The sequence below is a fragment of the Saccoglossus kowalevskii genome, chromosome 14, assembly GCF_978046115.1.
Source record: "Saccoglossus kowalevskii chromosome 14, keSacKowa6.1, whole genome shotgun sequence".
Lineage (NCBI taxonomy): Eukaryota > Metazoa > Hemichordata > Enteropneusta > Harrimaniidae > Saccoglossus > Saccoglossus kowalevskii.
This window is the reverse complement of record NC_140654.1, coordinates 3,050,722-3,064,551: the sequence shown is the minus strand read 5'-3', so window position 1 is coordinate 3,064,551 and position 13,830 is coordinate 3,050,722. Positions and strand designations below refer to the sequence as shown.

At 37.5% G+C, this 13,830-nt stretch overlaps 2 protein-coding genes across 2 annotated transcripts in view; one reads left to right on the top strand and one right to left on the bottom strand.

The window, feature by feature from the left end:
• The window catches only part of LOC102805280 (structural maintenance of chromosomes flexible hinge domain-containing protein 1-like), a 64,073-nt gene extending 60,279 nt beyond the window's left edge, over positions 1–3,794 (bottom strand). The window contains exons 1-3 of the mRNA XM_085507793.1: positions 3,626–3,794; positions 3,390–3,468; positions 1,821–1,982 (exon numbers count right to left, since the gene is read on the bottom strand). Of these exons, the coding sequence (XP_085363919.1) occupies positions 1,821–1,982; positions 3,390–3,468; positions 3,626–3,787 (403 nt within the window). The 5' untranslated portion in view covers positions 3,788–3,794. The remainder of the gene's footprint in view (positions 1–1,820; positions 1,983–3,389; positions 3,469–3,625) is intronic.
• Positions 3,795–4,161: 367 nt separating this feature from the next.
• The window catches only part of LOC100376827 (dolichyl-diphosphooligosaccharide--protein glycosyltransferase subunit 2-like), a 54,303-nt gene continuing 44,634 nt past the window's right edge, over positions 4,162–13,830 (top strand). The window contains exon 1 of the mRNA XM_002736415.4: positions 4,162–4,271. Within this exon, the coding sequence (XP_002736461.2) occupies positions 4,262–4,271 (10 nt within the window). The 5' untranslated portion in view covers positions 4,162–4,261. The remainder of the gene's footprint in view (positions 4,272–13,830) is intronic.

The window sequence follows — 13,830 nt, the reverse complement described above, 5'->3', positions numbered from 1 at the left end:
AAAGGAGCGACTCTGTCGTCTCATCTATGTCTAGTTTGTAAGAGAAAGATTGATAGCGCAGAAAAATCCGCCAATAATGTAAAACAGTGGCGTGAAATTGTCAGTCATTCTAATATCTCCCAACCTGTGAACGAAAGGGTTAAGCGTGCTGCCTTGAAATCGCCTGCCAAAACTAAAATGGCGCGTGTCACGTGACTTTGTTTACTAAAGATAGCGTGGGCGTTTGATTGACACTCAACTCATTAGTATTCCACCAATCACAGCTCAGTGTTCTCCCCAGGCCTCTGAAGCGACACGGTACCGTGACGCTTGGACACTCGGCCGTAATGCTTGCCCTTTGTCCGTGACGCTTGGTCACTGGCCCGTGATGCTTATTGCTTTGTTTACAAGTGTCAGTCTCGTCTTGCACGAATTTAAAACAATAACATGTATTGATCGAAAGGTAATCCCGCTTTTGTTAGCCATACAAAGACAGTGATAAAAACGGAAGTCTGCAATAAGTTGCGAAGTCTTTCAAGGATGCAGAGCCGGGGTGCAGAGCCTCCAAATCCAAACAAATATACTAGAGTAGCAATAATTTGCCCATTGCACGCAACAGCAACAATGTGACAAAACAAGTCACGGCGTACGTCGGGAAGATCAACCCCGATTTGCTGCACTCCGATTTTTTATCACTCAATCGCCGGTGACATTAATTACCCCAAAATTAAAAAAAAACAAGTGAAATTAAGTCGCATTGGAAAGAAAAGTGTGAATAATTCAACAGCAGACGAGACGGGTTAAGAAAAAACGAACCCTGACCTCTGGAAATACCCCATTCATAGGATGCCTTAGTAGCGAAGAACGCCACCCTAAGGCGACATAATGCACGTTGCAACCTTGTGACCGATGCATGCTGGGTTACAGGGGGCTCTGATCGAGGTAACAAAGATGGCGGCGCAGAGTGCATGTTTTTCCGCGATGTTTAAAAACAACATCTCGTTGGCGATTTTGATGTATTGCCTATGATAATAGTCAATGAACCGTTTTAATAAACAATTTGTGTATTTTTCACCAAAAAGTCAGATACCGATGATCGCAATAGCAGCAGTGAATACCTGTCCAACGCAATGCCGACAGCTGACAATGTTACGGTGATCGTAGCGTTACTCACAAGGTACATGTATATAGCAATGAAAAATCGCCGACTATTAGTGCCGAACTGCCATTGTAGAATTTTTTTCTAATTATTGATTTATTTCAACATATTTCGATATCTCGCCGACTTTATAAATTTAACCAAAAGATGTTTTCCCCCGACGTTATATGAACTGACAGTGACATGGGCACTAAAACTTGTACACAATGATGAACCAGTTACATCCATGGATAACATTATATTCACTGACTAGCTATAACACAAGTTTTTCAATTTGTTTTCCTTTTTATGCTGTTCTATTTCAAACTTTATTTGACTTGATACAAAAACATAAAATACAATGCAGTAAAATGATATAAAATTTATCAAATATAAAAATATCTTGTCTTAATTGTATTAATTAATTGTATTAGTAGATTGACCAAATTGGTTGGGAAAAACTGATTACTAGTATTATGCAAATATAATTATGCAAATTAGATGTATTGTTATGCAAATTGACCGTGATGCTTGACATGAAGTCTGGCGAGAACACAGCAGCTACATCTACTTTCTGGATGTGCGCAGTCAAATTGTATAGGAGACAAGCTGGAGTCTCGTGTGGCGATAGCGATAACACCGGGACGAATGGTCTGGGGTAGTTTATTTCCAGTTCTGAGCAGATAAAATAACTTCAACTTACGCAGAGGATTTTGTCCCTCACTTGCATAATACTCGTACATTCCACTTTTAACCAGCGTGTCATAATGAGGCAGGTAATCAATGCGTTCCTGGGTGGGTGCTCCAAGCTCTTGGTTCATATGATTCAGTACATACAGAGTATCCCCACCTTCAATCAAATCCTCTGAAACAAAGAAAACAAAATATTATCACTGATACAAAAAAAATAATTTCCAGTTGTTCTTCTTTATACTCGAAATAGCATGACAAGGTCACGGGAGTTGCGCCCTCCGCAGCGTTCCAAACCCAACACACGCCTGACAGAACAATGTAGTTTTTCACTTTCCCCAACGATTTGTTGTCGGTAACAATCAAATTGCAGCAACCTCAGAAAGTGACAGCCATCAAAAAGTTTATTTGTTTGTTGACATAAAGTGTGATAAGGTGCTAGCAAATTTCCGCCCAATGTTTATCATCTTGTTGAAAACAGTCTGTGATTTTTGCTGACAATGCAAACACAGCTTTGATTGACTGTGTTACCATGGCCACCAAAATGAAATTTCATTGAAACTCATTGCAAGAATGCATGAATGTTGTGAATTTGCAGTATTGATCTTGCCAACGAGACATACACTATTCTGTCAAACGTTATTTAGGTCAGATGACGTTCCGCTGATGAGGGCCGACATGTCAGGCTAACTTGAAAACTAATCACTGACAATGAGAAGAGGTTTTCATGTACATATAGCAGTGAAATATTTGACCAGTATGAATTGAATTTATTTAAAAACATAAACCATGCAATTGCTGTTTTTTTGCTGCAATCAAAGACAGTAAAAACGGCCCAAAGACAATCATCCCCCCCCCCCAGTTGTGAGTTCACAAACAGTTAGATGTAAACAGTACATGAGGCCCACACTGAACTTTCAGCTCATGAATACATGCATAAATTTGTATACATTGTATAGCACAGAGGTCCCAAACAAGACAAAGTAGCTTCTTCGAGCTTGGAAACCAAATTGGTTTGATTTTGACCACCTCCTTCCTTTGATCACCTCCCGGTCATACAAATTAGCCATGTTACTTATATTTTTCTAACAAGTTTTTGTGCTAAATAAAGAAACAAAACATGTTAAGCAAGTCATATATACCTTAGCCCCAGTAATTAAGTAGGAAGTCATGTGATGATATTTAATTTAATTAATTATATAATGTGGCTGATAAACTCTACTTTTAGTCATACACTATTTTAGTAGTACAGATGCATGTATTTCAACCAATTTAGTGTACCAATAATCAATGTTGGACCGCCCCCTGTCAAGATGCGACTGCAAGGACATGACAAGGTTGCCCTTTAAAATAAACAAACAGACCATATGACCGTTTAAGAACTCAAGATAATAGTCAAACGTGCCTACAAAACAACATTTATATATGAAAGAATCATGCGTACACACATTGTTTGAACAAAATGATGACCCGAGCGGACGAATCAACCGCAGTGTTTTGTCAACACGATCCGATTCGACTCGAGCGGGACGAGCGCCACCAATTTTCCAAAACTTGCCAAGTTTACATGCAATACACTCACCGTAAGTATTGTCGTCGCGAATTTCGAGCCTGTTGGTTGTTGAAATTACAAATTTATCCCTTGGCCCGATTTCAAGCGCCTACAAAAGAATTATAGTCCATAGTAATGTAATTGTATGGCGAGTATCGACACATGCCCATTCAATAAAAGCTCACGGTCATAATATTATCGTAATGGCAATGGCAATGCATGTAACAAAAACAAGCAAACTGGTACGCGAGAAGCGAGCCCTATACCTGCCGAACTTTTGTTCGAAACGCCGCGAAATCGAATATGCCGCCTAAGTGGATCTTCTTCTCGGGTGCATTGCCTCGTCTGCGGTCATAGATGTAAACTACAGTGTCTTCTTCGTCGCCATCTGAGCAGGTCAGCATGTTAAGTGCTGTTTTCGCCGCCATCTTGAGTTCAAAACGCGGTGAGATATGGGGCAAACGAACCCGGATGTTGAGTTTTTGAGATCATTCGCGTGATGCGTAATATTGATAACCCTCACATAGAACAATAATTTGCATTTATATTTACTGTGCAATTCATCGATAAAATATTTAACAATAAAGTTTCTTATTTAGCATGCATCAGCTGCAGTTGGTCCCCGGATGTCAGGTCAAAGCACAAATGGAGAATATGCAAATTTTATTGTAAGAAATGCATTCTCCTGAACACTGTAATCTATATTTTTTTTCGTACCAAGTAATGAAAAGATTGATTTTTTTCTAATATAAATAAACCATCAAATATATTTTCATTTCGTTTTTTACTCAGGTATAAACCAGAAAAATATGAGCGTACGTGTTATGTTTGTAGCAGGTTCATAGTTCACGAAATGCCCGGATGCAAGCCTTTTACTGTGTGCACCTGATAGAGACCTGAATATGGAGAGGGGTAAGTGAGAAAGAACGCAAATAATTGAAATAACTCTCTGTAATACATAGAAAACACCAACATTCAATCTTTTTGCAATATTTGCCGGTGCTATTTTTTGCAATAATTCGACGGTAGTTTTTCGCGAAAGCTTTGAAATCGTCGAAGGCGTAAGGAAGTGTTTTAGCGTTGTGCAGTTGCCACGTGTAATGCGTATGGACGTTCTCGCTGTGTGACCTCCCATTGACGATATCACACGGAAAACAATCGATAAATAAATATGCTAACTCTGTTCTCCTGCCATATCTTGAAAAATCTACGAAATATGTTTTTATAATGGTTACTACTAGTTACATTTCTGGTCATGTTATGCTTTACAAAAAAATTTAATTTGAAAGTGACAAATAAAATGTTGATATATAAAATTATTACACTACATTTTGGTGATGGTGGTATTAATGGTATAGTACTTGGACATTCCGCTACTAGTATCCATCAATCTAATTACTTACAGTGCACAACCTCCGATTTAATTGTATATGCCCTAATCAGAACACTTCAGATGTTTAGACGGGCATGTACAATTAGGGGGGTGAAATGTTAGGGTTAGGAATGGAGTTTGGGAGGCTCAAGGAAGCTTTTCCTTGCTGACAGATGTGACAATTTTTATAGAAATAACTCTGAACTTGTCTTCAAATATACTGCACTGCATGGACTATTGCTTTTACATTACATTAGTTGTATTAATTTATCAACAATATCAGAATTGTTATTCGATATGAATGTAAGACTATGTTGTCCTTCTGATTGTACAAAGAGTGTAATATAAAACACTGAAAGAAAATAGGAGACTCAGTTTTGCTCTCGATAACCTTTTTTTATTATGATCACAAATTTTCCGTAACAAATTTTATTAACTCCACATGGAGCAATGATTATTTCAACATAAAGGTAACCGAAAACTTGTTTCATAATCTTAAAATAAGGTTCATATAAATCTATAAACGCTAACAGCAGCCATGATGAATGAAATTTACTCCTATGTGATTCATCAGCAAAATCTGCTGAATAGGTCTCGTTGAATAAGATTTGTATGGGTATCAAGTCAGATGGAGGTAGGGCAGCAAAATATTATAACCACGTAAATACAATAAAAAAAAATATAGCTGCATAGCAGCGATGACGGGTTTCGAGCCTGCGTGGCTCATGACAAATTGCACTTGCTCGATGTGATTATTTGACGAACGTTTCATGTCTAGAATGCAAGATAGCAGACAAACTACACAACATATGGATTTGATTTCACAGGAATATGATAAACTTAATGCAAGGACAAATAGTTCATGAGTTATAGAACTTTTTCTCTTTTACTAAATCCAAGATGGCTGCCAAAGGAAGCCATTTTTAAAAATCTACTTCAGTAACTTTGTAGAGCTATCAACAGAGATACTATATGCTAAATTGCTTTTCAAACAAGCAAGCAGTTTTTAACAAGATATTTTTTTGAGGTTTTTTGAATTTTTGTGATAAATTCAACTTGGCCGCCAAAACCACTTGAATCATGGGAAATATTTCCATGAACACATAATCATCTCATTGAGCGGATGTTGTATGCCAAGTTTTGTTTAAATCTGGCAAATTGTTCATAAGTTATAGCGTGCTTTCACTTTTTACTAAATCCAAGATGGCTGCCAAAGGAAGCCATTTTTCGAAAATCTGCTTCAGTAACTTTGTAGAGCTATCGACAGAGATACTATATGCTGAATTGCTTTTCAAACAAGGAAGCAGTTTTTAACAAGATCATTTTTTGAGGTTTTTTGAAGTTTTGTGATAAATTCAACATGGCCGCCAAAACCACTTGAATCATGGGAAATATTTCCATGAACACATAATCATCTCATTGAGCGGATGTTGTATGCCAAGTTTTGTTTAAATCTGGCAAATCGTTCATAAGTTATAGTGTACTTTCACTTTTTACTAAATCCAAGATGGCTGCCAAAAGAAGCCATTTTTCGAAAATCTGCTACAGTTACTTTGTAGAGCTATCAACAGAGATACTATATGCTAAATTGATTGTCAAACAAACAAGCAGTTTTTAAGAAGATAATTTTTTGAGGTTTTTTGCAATTTTTTGATAAATTCAATATGGCCGCCAAAACCACTTGAATCATGGGAAATATTTTTATGAACACATAATCATCTTATTGAAGGGATGTTGTATGCCAACTTTGGTTTAAATCTGGCAAATTGTTCATGAGTTATAGCGTACTTACACTTTTTATTAAATCCAAGATGGCTGCCAAAGGAAGCCATTTTTCAAAAATCTGCTTCAGTCACTTTGTAGGGCTATGGCCATAGGTGCTGCAAAGCAAATGTATAATCACATGAATGAGCCATTTTTGAGAAGAAGATTTTAAAAGTTTTTTGTCAATTTTCGGAAAATCCAATATGGCGGCCAAGGTCACATGACCGCTAAAGATTTTATTGCTGATATTTGCTAGACATGAGCCAATGATGCCACACAAAAAAACCGGAAGTTCCTAGACCCTCAGAAAGTGGTGCAATTGAGCACTTCCGGTTTGTGTTCTACCTAAGATGGCGGCCAGGTCATGTGACCTACATGGCTGGTTTTCGGATATGCACCACAACTCATGACACTTTATCAGAATGCAAAATGGCAAATCAATCGCAGCATTATTTTTCAAGTTACAGTGATTTATAAAAACGGCGGAAAAAAAATAATAAGAATAAATATAGCTGCATAGCAGCAATCACCGGTTTTCAAGACCATGGCACATGGCCAAGTCACATGCAATGCATGGCCATGTATGACTGTTTGCAATAACCCTCAAAATTAACGTTGGTTCCATGTTTGTATATGTGATAGTGTCCGAGATATTATAGCCATGCATATATTAAATGCGTTCCATGACCATATATAGTCATCGGGTATGTTTGTCAATTCTCTTGTCCAATGTCTTAAATATAGCATTGGTTCAATGTTCCTACTTGCAACAGTGGCTAAGATATTAGAGACTTGCATATTTAATGAGTTCTATGACCATATATGGTCATCGAATATGTTGGTCAATCCTTTTGTGCAATGTCTTCAATATAGCATTGGTTCCATGTTTGTGTTTGCGATAGTGCCTGAGATATAAGAGACATGCATATTTAATGAGTTCTATGACCATATATGGTCATCGAATGTGTTGGTCAATTTTTTTGTCCAATGCCTTCAATATAGATTTGGGGACATGTCTCTGTCTGTAAAAGTGCTCGAGATATTATGGATATGCATATTTAATGACTTCTATGACCATATATGGTCATCGAATATGTTAGTCAAATCTCTCGGCCAATGTCTTCAATATAGCGTTAGATCCATGTTTGTATGTGCAATAGTTCTCAATATATGTCAATTCAATGTGTATCGTATATGGGCCCTCCCCCTTTCCCATAATGCAACATTGCTGACTATTTAATATAAAATGTGAAAAATATTCATAAATCAACTGCTCCAAAACTACTGGTCGCACTTGCATGATTCTTTGATTAATCTGTAGTATGTATGATGTTCTTCAAAATTATGGCGTATATGATTATGGCGCATATTATGGCCATATATGGTCATGTAATGTGTTGGTCAATTCTTTTGTTCAATGTCTTCAATATAGCATTGGTTCCATGTTTGTACTTGCAATAGTGCCTGAGATATTAGAGACACGCATATTTAATGAGTTCTATGACCATATATGGTCATACACTATGTTGATCAATTCTTTTGTTCAATGTCTTCAATATAGCATTGGTTCCATGTTTGTACTTGCAATAGTGCCTGAGATATTAGAGACACGCATATTTAATGAGTTCTATGACCATATATGGTCATACACTATGTTGATCAATTCTTTTGTTCAATGTCTTCAATATAGCATTGGTTCCATGTTTGTACTTGCAATAGTGCCTGAGATATTAGAGACATGCATATTTAATGAGTTGCATGACCATATATGGTCATCCAATATGTTGGTCAATTCTCTTGTCCAATGTCTTCAATATAGCTTTAGTTCCATGTTTGTATGTGCAATAGTTCTCTATATATGTCAATTCAATGTATATCGTAAATGGGCCCTCCCCCCTTTCCCATAATGCAACATTGCTGGCTATTTTATATAAAATGTGAAAAATATTCATAAATCAACTGCTCCAAAACTACTGGTCGCACTTGCATGATTCTTTGATTAATCTGTAGTATGTATGATGTTCTTCAAAATTATGGCGTAGAAATTTGATACGATCAAAATTATGCAAATGAGATGCAAAACAATATTTCAGAAAATTCTAGAAAAAAAAGTCACATGACCGTTCAACTTTTTTTTCATGAAATACGTAGCTCTAGGGTCAATGCTTCTTTTAAGCGAAAGTTTGAAACTCCTAGACCCTCAGAAAGGTGTTTAAATGAGCATGCCATTTTTCGCCTAAAATTCAAAATGGCCGCCGTACCACGTGACCAATATGCGTCATTTTAGGATATGCACTAGATCTCATCAAACTTTACAAACATATGAAAAAATTTTCCAGATATGTGCAACGGTGTTCGAATGGCGCTTAGCGAAAAATCTGGCGGAATAATAATAATAAAAAACATAACGATTACAATAGGTTTCCAAGACATGTGTCTTGAAAACCTAATAAACATAGCAATTACAAAAGGGTTTCGCCCCATAGGGCTCGAAACCCTAATGAAATGCTGTCATTTCGAACAAAATAAATATACAAAAAAATTAATAATAAAAAAAAGCCTGAACACTATAGATCAGATTATATTACATGTCAAAACAGCAAACGAAATTGAACTAGAATTGTGCATTAGACCAGACTTTTTTTATTCCTCGTTTCTCAAGTTTTTAGAAGGCAATTTTTTTGAGGGCGGAAAAAAAATAAAAATATTTCTTTTTTTCCATTAGATTTGTGTGATTCTCAAAGAATTGTAAGTGAGATCATTGATCGGAGAGAAGAAATGAAATAACATTTTATTCCATGTATAACCTTGTTTCTCATCTGAGTGAGACTTCGGGACTTTGATCATGATACTCAGACGAAAATGCCACTTGGGTTTGTTATGCGGCTGGCGGGAAAAAAAATGGAAGATAACAATTTTTTTAGTAATTTTTTTCACTCGCAATTCGGCGGGCGCGAGAAATTACACGAAATAAAATTTTATTTTTATTTCATTTTCGGCTCTTATTCATTTGATGGGTTCGTGAAACAAGGGATAATAAAAATCTAGCCGTACTGTTCCAATATGAGAATTTGTGCCTCAGCACAAGAGATAATTTGCCCGATATTGGGATGGCAAATGTTCTCCTTCCTTCATAGCACAAATAACCATATTGAGACAGTATTTTTATTGCATGCCTCTCAGATGATATACATGAATTTTACTCTCTGTTCCCTTGCTTAAAAAAAACCTGGGTGTCCTAGATGAGACTGATATGCATTTTACCTCTTCACACGGTAGCTTTGCTTACAGTAAGTTACTGTTTAGTGTAGAATGCTATAATAAATGCTTCGCTCTCCACCGAGATTTCTCAATATGAGATCTCTTGACTATACAGGGAAGGACATTTTACATTCAGTGCACAATATGCATGCTGCATTTACCAAGTTTGATAAAATCAAAAATAGTACATTCAAAAAAACTAGTCAGAAAATTCAATGGTGCTTAAAAGTCAGCTTTTGCCGTCTTTTATTTGAATTACAAGACCAAAATTTCTAAAACTGTTTATGATTACAGGTAATTAAAAGTATGTCTGAGCAGTTATGACGCCTTCCCTCTTGTGATGTACACATTTCACTGTAATGAGATCAATATGCAAGAAGTAACAATTATTAATTTAAAAAAAATAAAAAAAAAAGTATTCCAAATTGATACTAATTCACTTTTTAAACATTTCTTGAAATTATGCAAGACACTATCTCCACTATACAGAAAACAAAATATTACCGTAAAATATCTAATTGAGGCCGCGGCTTAATTTAAAAAGGAAATCTCCGCCTTCTCACTTGAAAAACAAAAAGTCGGGGGTCGGCTTCTATTAGATAAGTTTGGTTGAATTTGAAAGACATTTTCTATAGATATGCAAATGAGGGGTTAATGATATGCACGCACTAAATTGAGACATTGTTTTGATTTCTGGCGTCAAGATTGGTAAAGTGAAAGAGGTCAGGAATAATCATTTGAAATGCATACAAACACACACACAAGCACACGTGGTATTTTTGTACGGTAGTTCTCTTTTTGAAATATGTGGTGGCCCTGGAAAGAGCCGTTTGGTTTGTGTGTGAAAACTACACGATTGTTAAAATCCTAGAAAGTCGTCGCTGCTGTCATCATCGTCGTCACTGTAAAATATTTCAGCGATTTCTTCGCCAACTGCCTCATCGTCTGTTTCTAGATCTTCATAAATTAAGTTGTCTTCAGATCCATCAAGTGAATTTGATATCCCTGGCTTCTTAAAAGAATTTATCACAGTAGATGCGGGAACTCTGTTCCATGACGAAACGACCCACTAGAGTACTGTCTTCTTGGCGGGGGCTTTGCGTTTACCAGCCGGAGTAAACAGTGTTTCCCCGGTCTTCATCCACTCGTCCCACTCCGCGTGCATGTAATCCTTCAGTGGTTTATTTACGCCGACATCTAACGGCTGGAGAAGAGACATTAAACCACCAGGAATTACAGCGATGTCGACGTTTCGGGAATAAAGCTCTTCTTTAACTTTCGATGTGAGATGGACGCTGCACGAATCCCAGACTAGGAGCCGCCGAGAGTTATCGTTGCGTTCTGGGAAAGTATCCCTCACCCACGACAGACAAACTAAAATTCATAGAAAATAAAATAATTATATATTCGACTGTACTTAATATGGGACACATAAAGAACCCGAAAGAAACATCAACTGAACATAGTGTGGAATAAAGTAAACGAAACCAACGAAACGCTCAAGTGATTATAAAAAGGTTTGACCTCGCAGTTGTTCACATTTTGATTCGCCATCTTTGTTTGAGTTTGTTTACATCATACAAATGCAAACCCAGCTTCGAAAGACAAAAAACAAATCAAATAAATACTTACGAGATTCATTTATGTATCCCTTTTCTTGTACTTCCACTTTGATTTCCCGGCGTGTCAGTTCATCTAGTCGGTGTTTCCCCTTGAAAATAATCAAAGGTCGGACCTTCTGACCGTCAGCGGTGACCGTCAATACTGCCGTGAACCCTCTCTTCTCGGAGTTAGTGGTCTTGATATGGAAGGTCCTGACACCCTGGTGCTCCAAAGTTCTGTTGCCAGGCATATCAAACAGCAACGGAGTTTCATCCATGTTATAGATATCACCAAGAGGGTAACCATGCCGCTGACGAAGCTGAATCACGTAGCGCTGAAACTGTAGAATTTTGTCTTCGTAGTCAGCTGGTAACTTTTGTCCTATCGATGTTCGGACACGTGTCGACAGTGAGTGGCGCCGCTTGAACGAATGAAGCCACCCATCGGTAGCTTTGAACTCACTGTCGTTACTCAGTCTCCGGGCTTGCATTTGCAATTGTCGACCAGAAATTGCGTTACCGTTTTTTCTGTGATCGTCGAACCACTGCATTACGCTGTCATCCAATGTTTTGTTCTTGACCCTACGACCGGTGCCTGGTAACCGTTTAGCTTGGCGTTTGTTGTCATACAACTGGTCCTTCGCTCGAATCCACTGTCGAACTTGCTTTTCATTTATACCAAAATGATCAGCTGTTTTTCGGTTGTTTTTCCACTCTAGTGCTTTACAAACAACTTTCAACTTGAAAGCAGAATCATAGGAAGCACGGCGATTTTGGCTGGTAGAGTGAGGCATGGCTTCGATAAAATAACGATGTAAATAAATATAGTTGCGCAAGCGAACAGAGAACTTGAGCAGTATAGAAACTGAACCCAGGATGAAAATTTCTTCTGATCGCGAGTTTATATTACCATGCGTTTCTTGCATTGTATTTGTTTCCGCCAATTACGAACGAAGATTTCGTGCACTTGTTGCAAGTTTCCTGTATTTTACAATGTCTGTCGCGTGGTCGTTTCACACGGTACCCAAACGTCTCACACTCAAGTTTATTAAACGTACGATACAAATAATACCAGGTCTATCACTCATTCATGTGCAGTCTTTGTTTATTAGACAGGATAAGGAACACCAACAGGAAACACAACATACAGAAATAAACTAACAATAAATCTATGTCAATCACCTTTGTTTATTTTGGAATACTGGCACAGGAAAACAACACACACTCAATGTCTCAGAAAAGCAGGGCGGCTTCAATTAGAGTATTTTCAAGGAACCAAATGTTTCTAATTTTGAAATGATACATTGTATCAAAGTAGGGGTGCGGCTTCAAATAGACATGCGGCCTCAATTAGATATTTTACGGTAGTAATATTCTCACTCAAATCCCATGGCCCTAATTTTTTATTGTGAATACTAGACAACTGTAAACTGTCGATGACTAGTGTATTCTGCCCCAGTGCAAATTGTCACCAAATATTTAAATATTTGCCAAACAAAGGGGGTTTCTGTTTACCAGACAATTGAACCTATTAGTTGTCATGACAACTTTTCATGAATTGGCAAATTAAATTCTATGCGACACGTTATATGAAAACAAATATTATTGTGATACTATACCGTAAAAATCCGCAAATAAGCGCCACCCTCAATTAAGAGCCACTCAGTGAAATTTGTTACATTTGACCCTCCATTAAGAGCCACCAAGAGTTGAGTGGTTTTGTCAATAAGAAACCAGAAATAAGCACCAGCCGCCCGGTTGTTTACAATCAGGCAGACACAAGCTTGTCGTGCCTCACTTCCACCCTGCATTGTTTATTGCCCCACAGAAGGTGTGAGACAAATAAAGATTATCCACATAGCTTGCCTGATGTCCAGTATAATTGAGAACGGAAGAATGACAGACGAAAGAAATACACTGAGAGCGTGAATGTGACTGTCAACTTGTCTATTTTAAATTTCTGACACACAATCGACCAATTCACAAACTATTTAGTAGTAACTATGTTTTTTGCCGAAACACCGAAGGACACGTTGAGATATTCATTGCCAATGTTGTCTTTATAACCAAGTAAAAAACGTCACGATTTTGGAACGCCTTTATCGGAAAATCGGAGGTATCGAAAATACTTTCTCACAGACGGACCAGAACAGGAAGTCAATAGAAAACAAAAGATTTTTTCCTTAGCGTGGGGGAAATTTGGTTAGCGTGGGGGGAAACAGAGGTGTTAATCCGGTCCTGGCAACATTTGGGGGATCGTGACTTAGCTCCGACTGTGAGAATGTAATGATTACGCAGCCCACTCTCGCTGATCGTGATTTTGGGTTATTTTTGACATTTCATTTGAGACGTTCGTTTTGGGGTGATTCGAGACAAAATGTTCAGGGAAGTGACAAAATAACTGGCATTAGTTTGCCGAGGACTCTCTTGTCGAAAATAATCAAAATTGAAGTCGAATGGATTAGTTCCACAA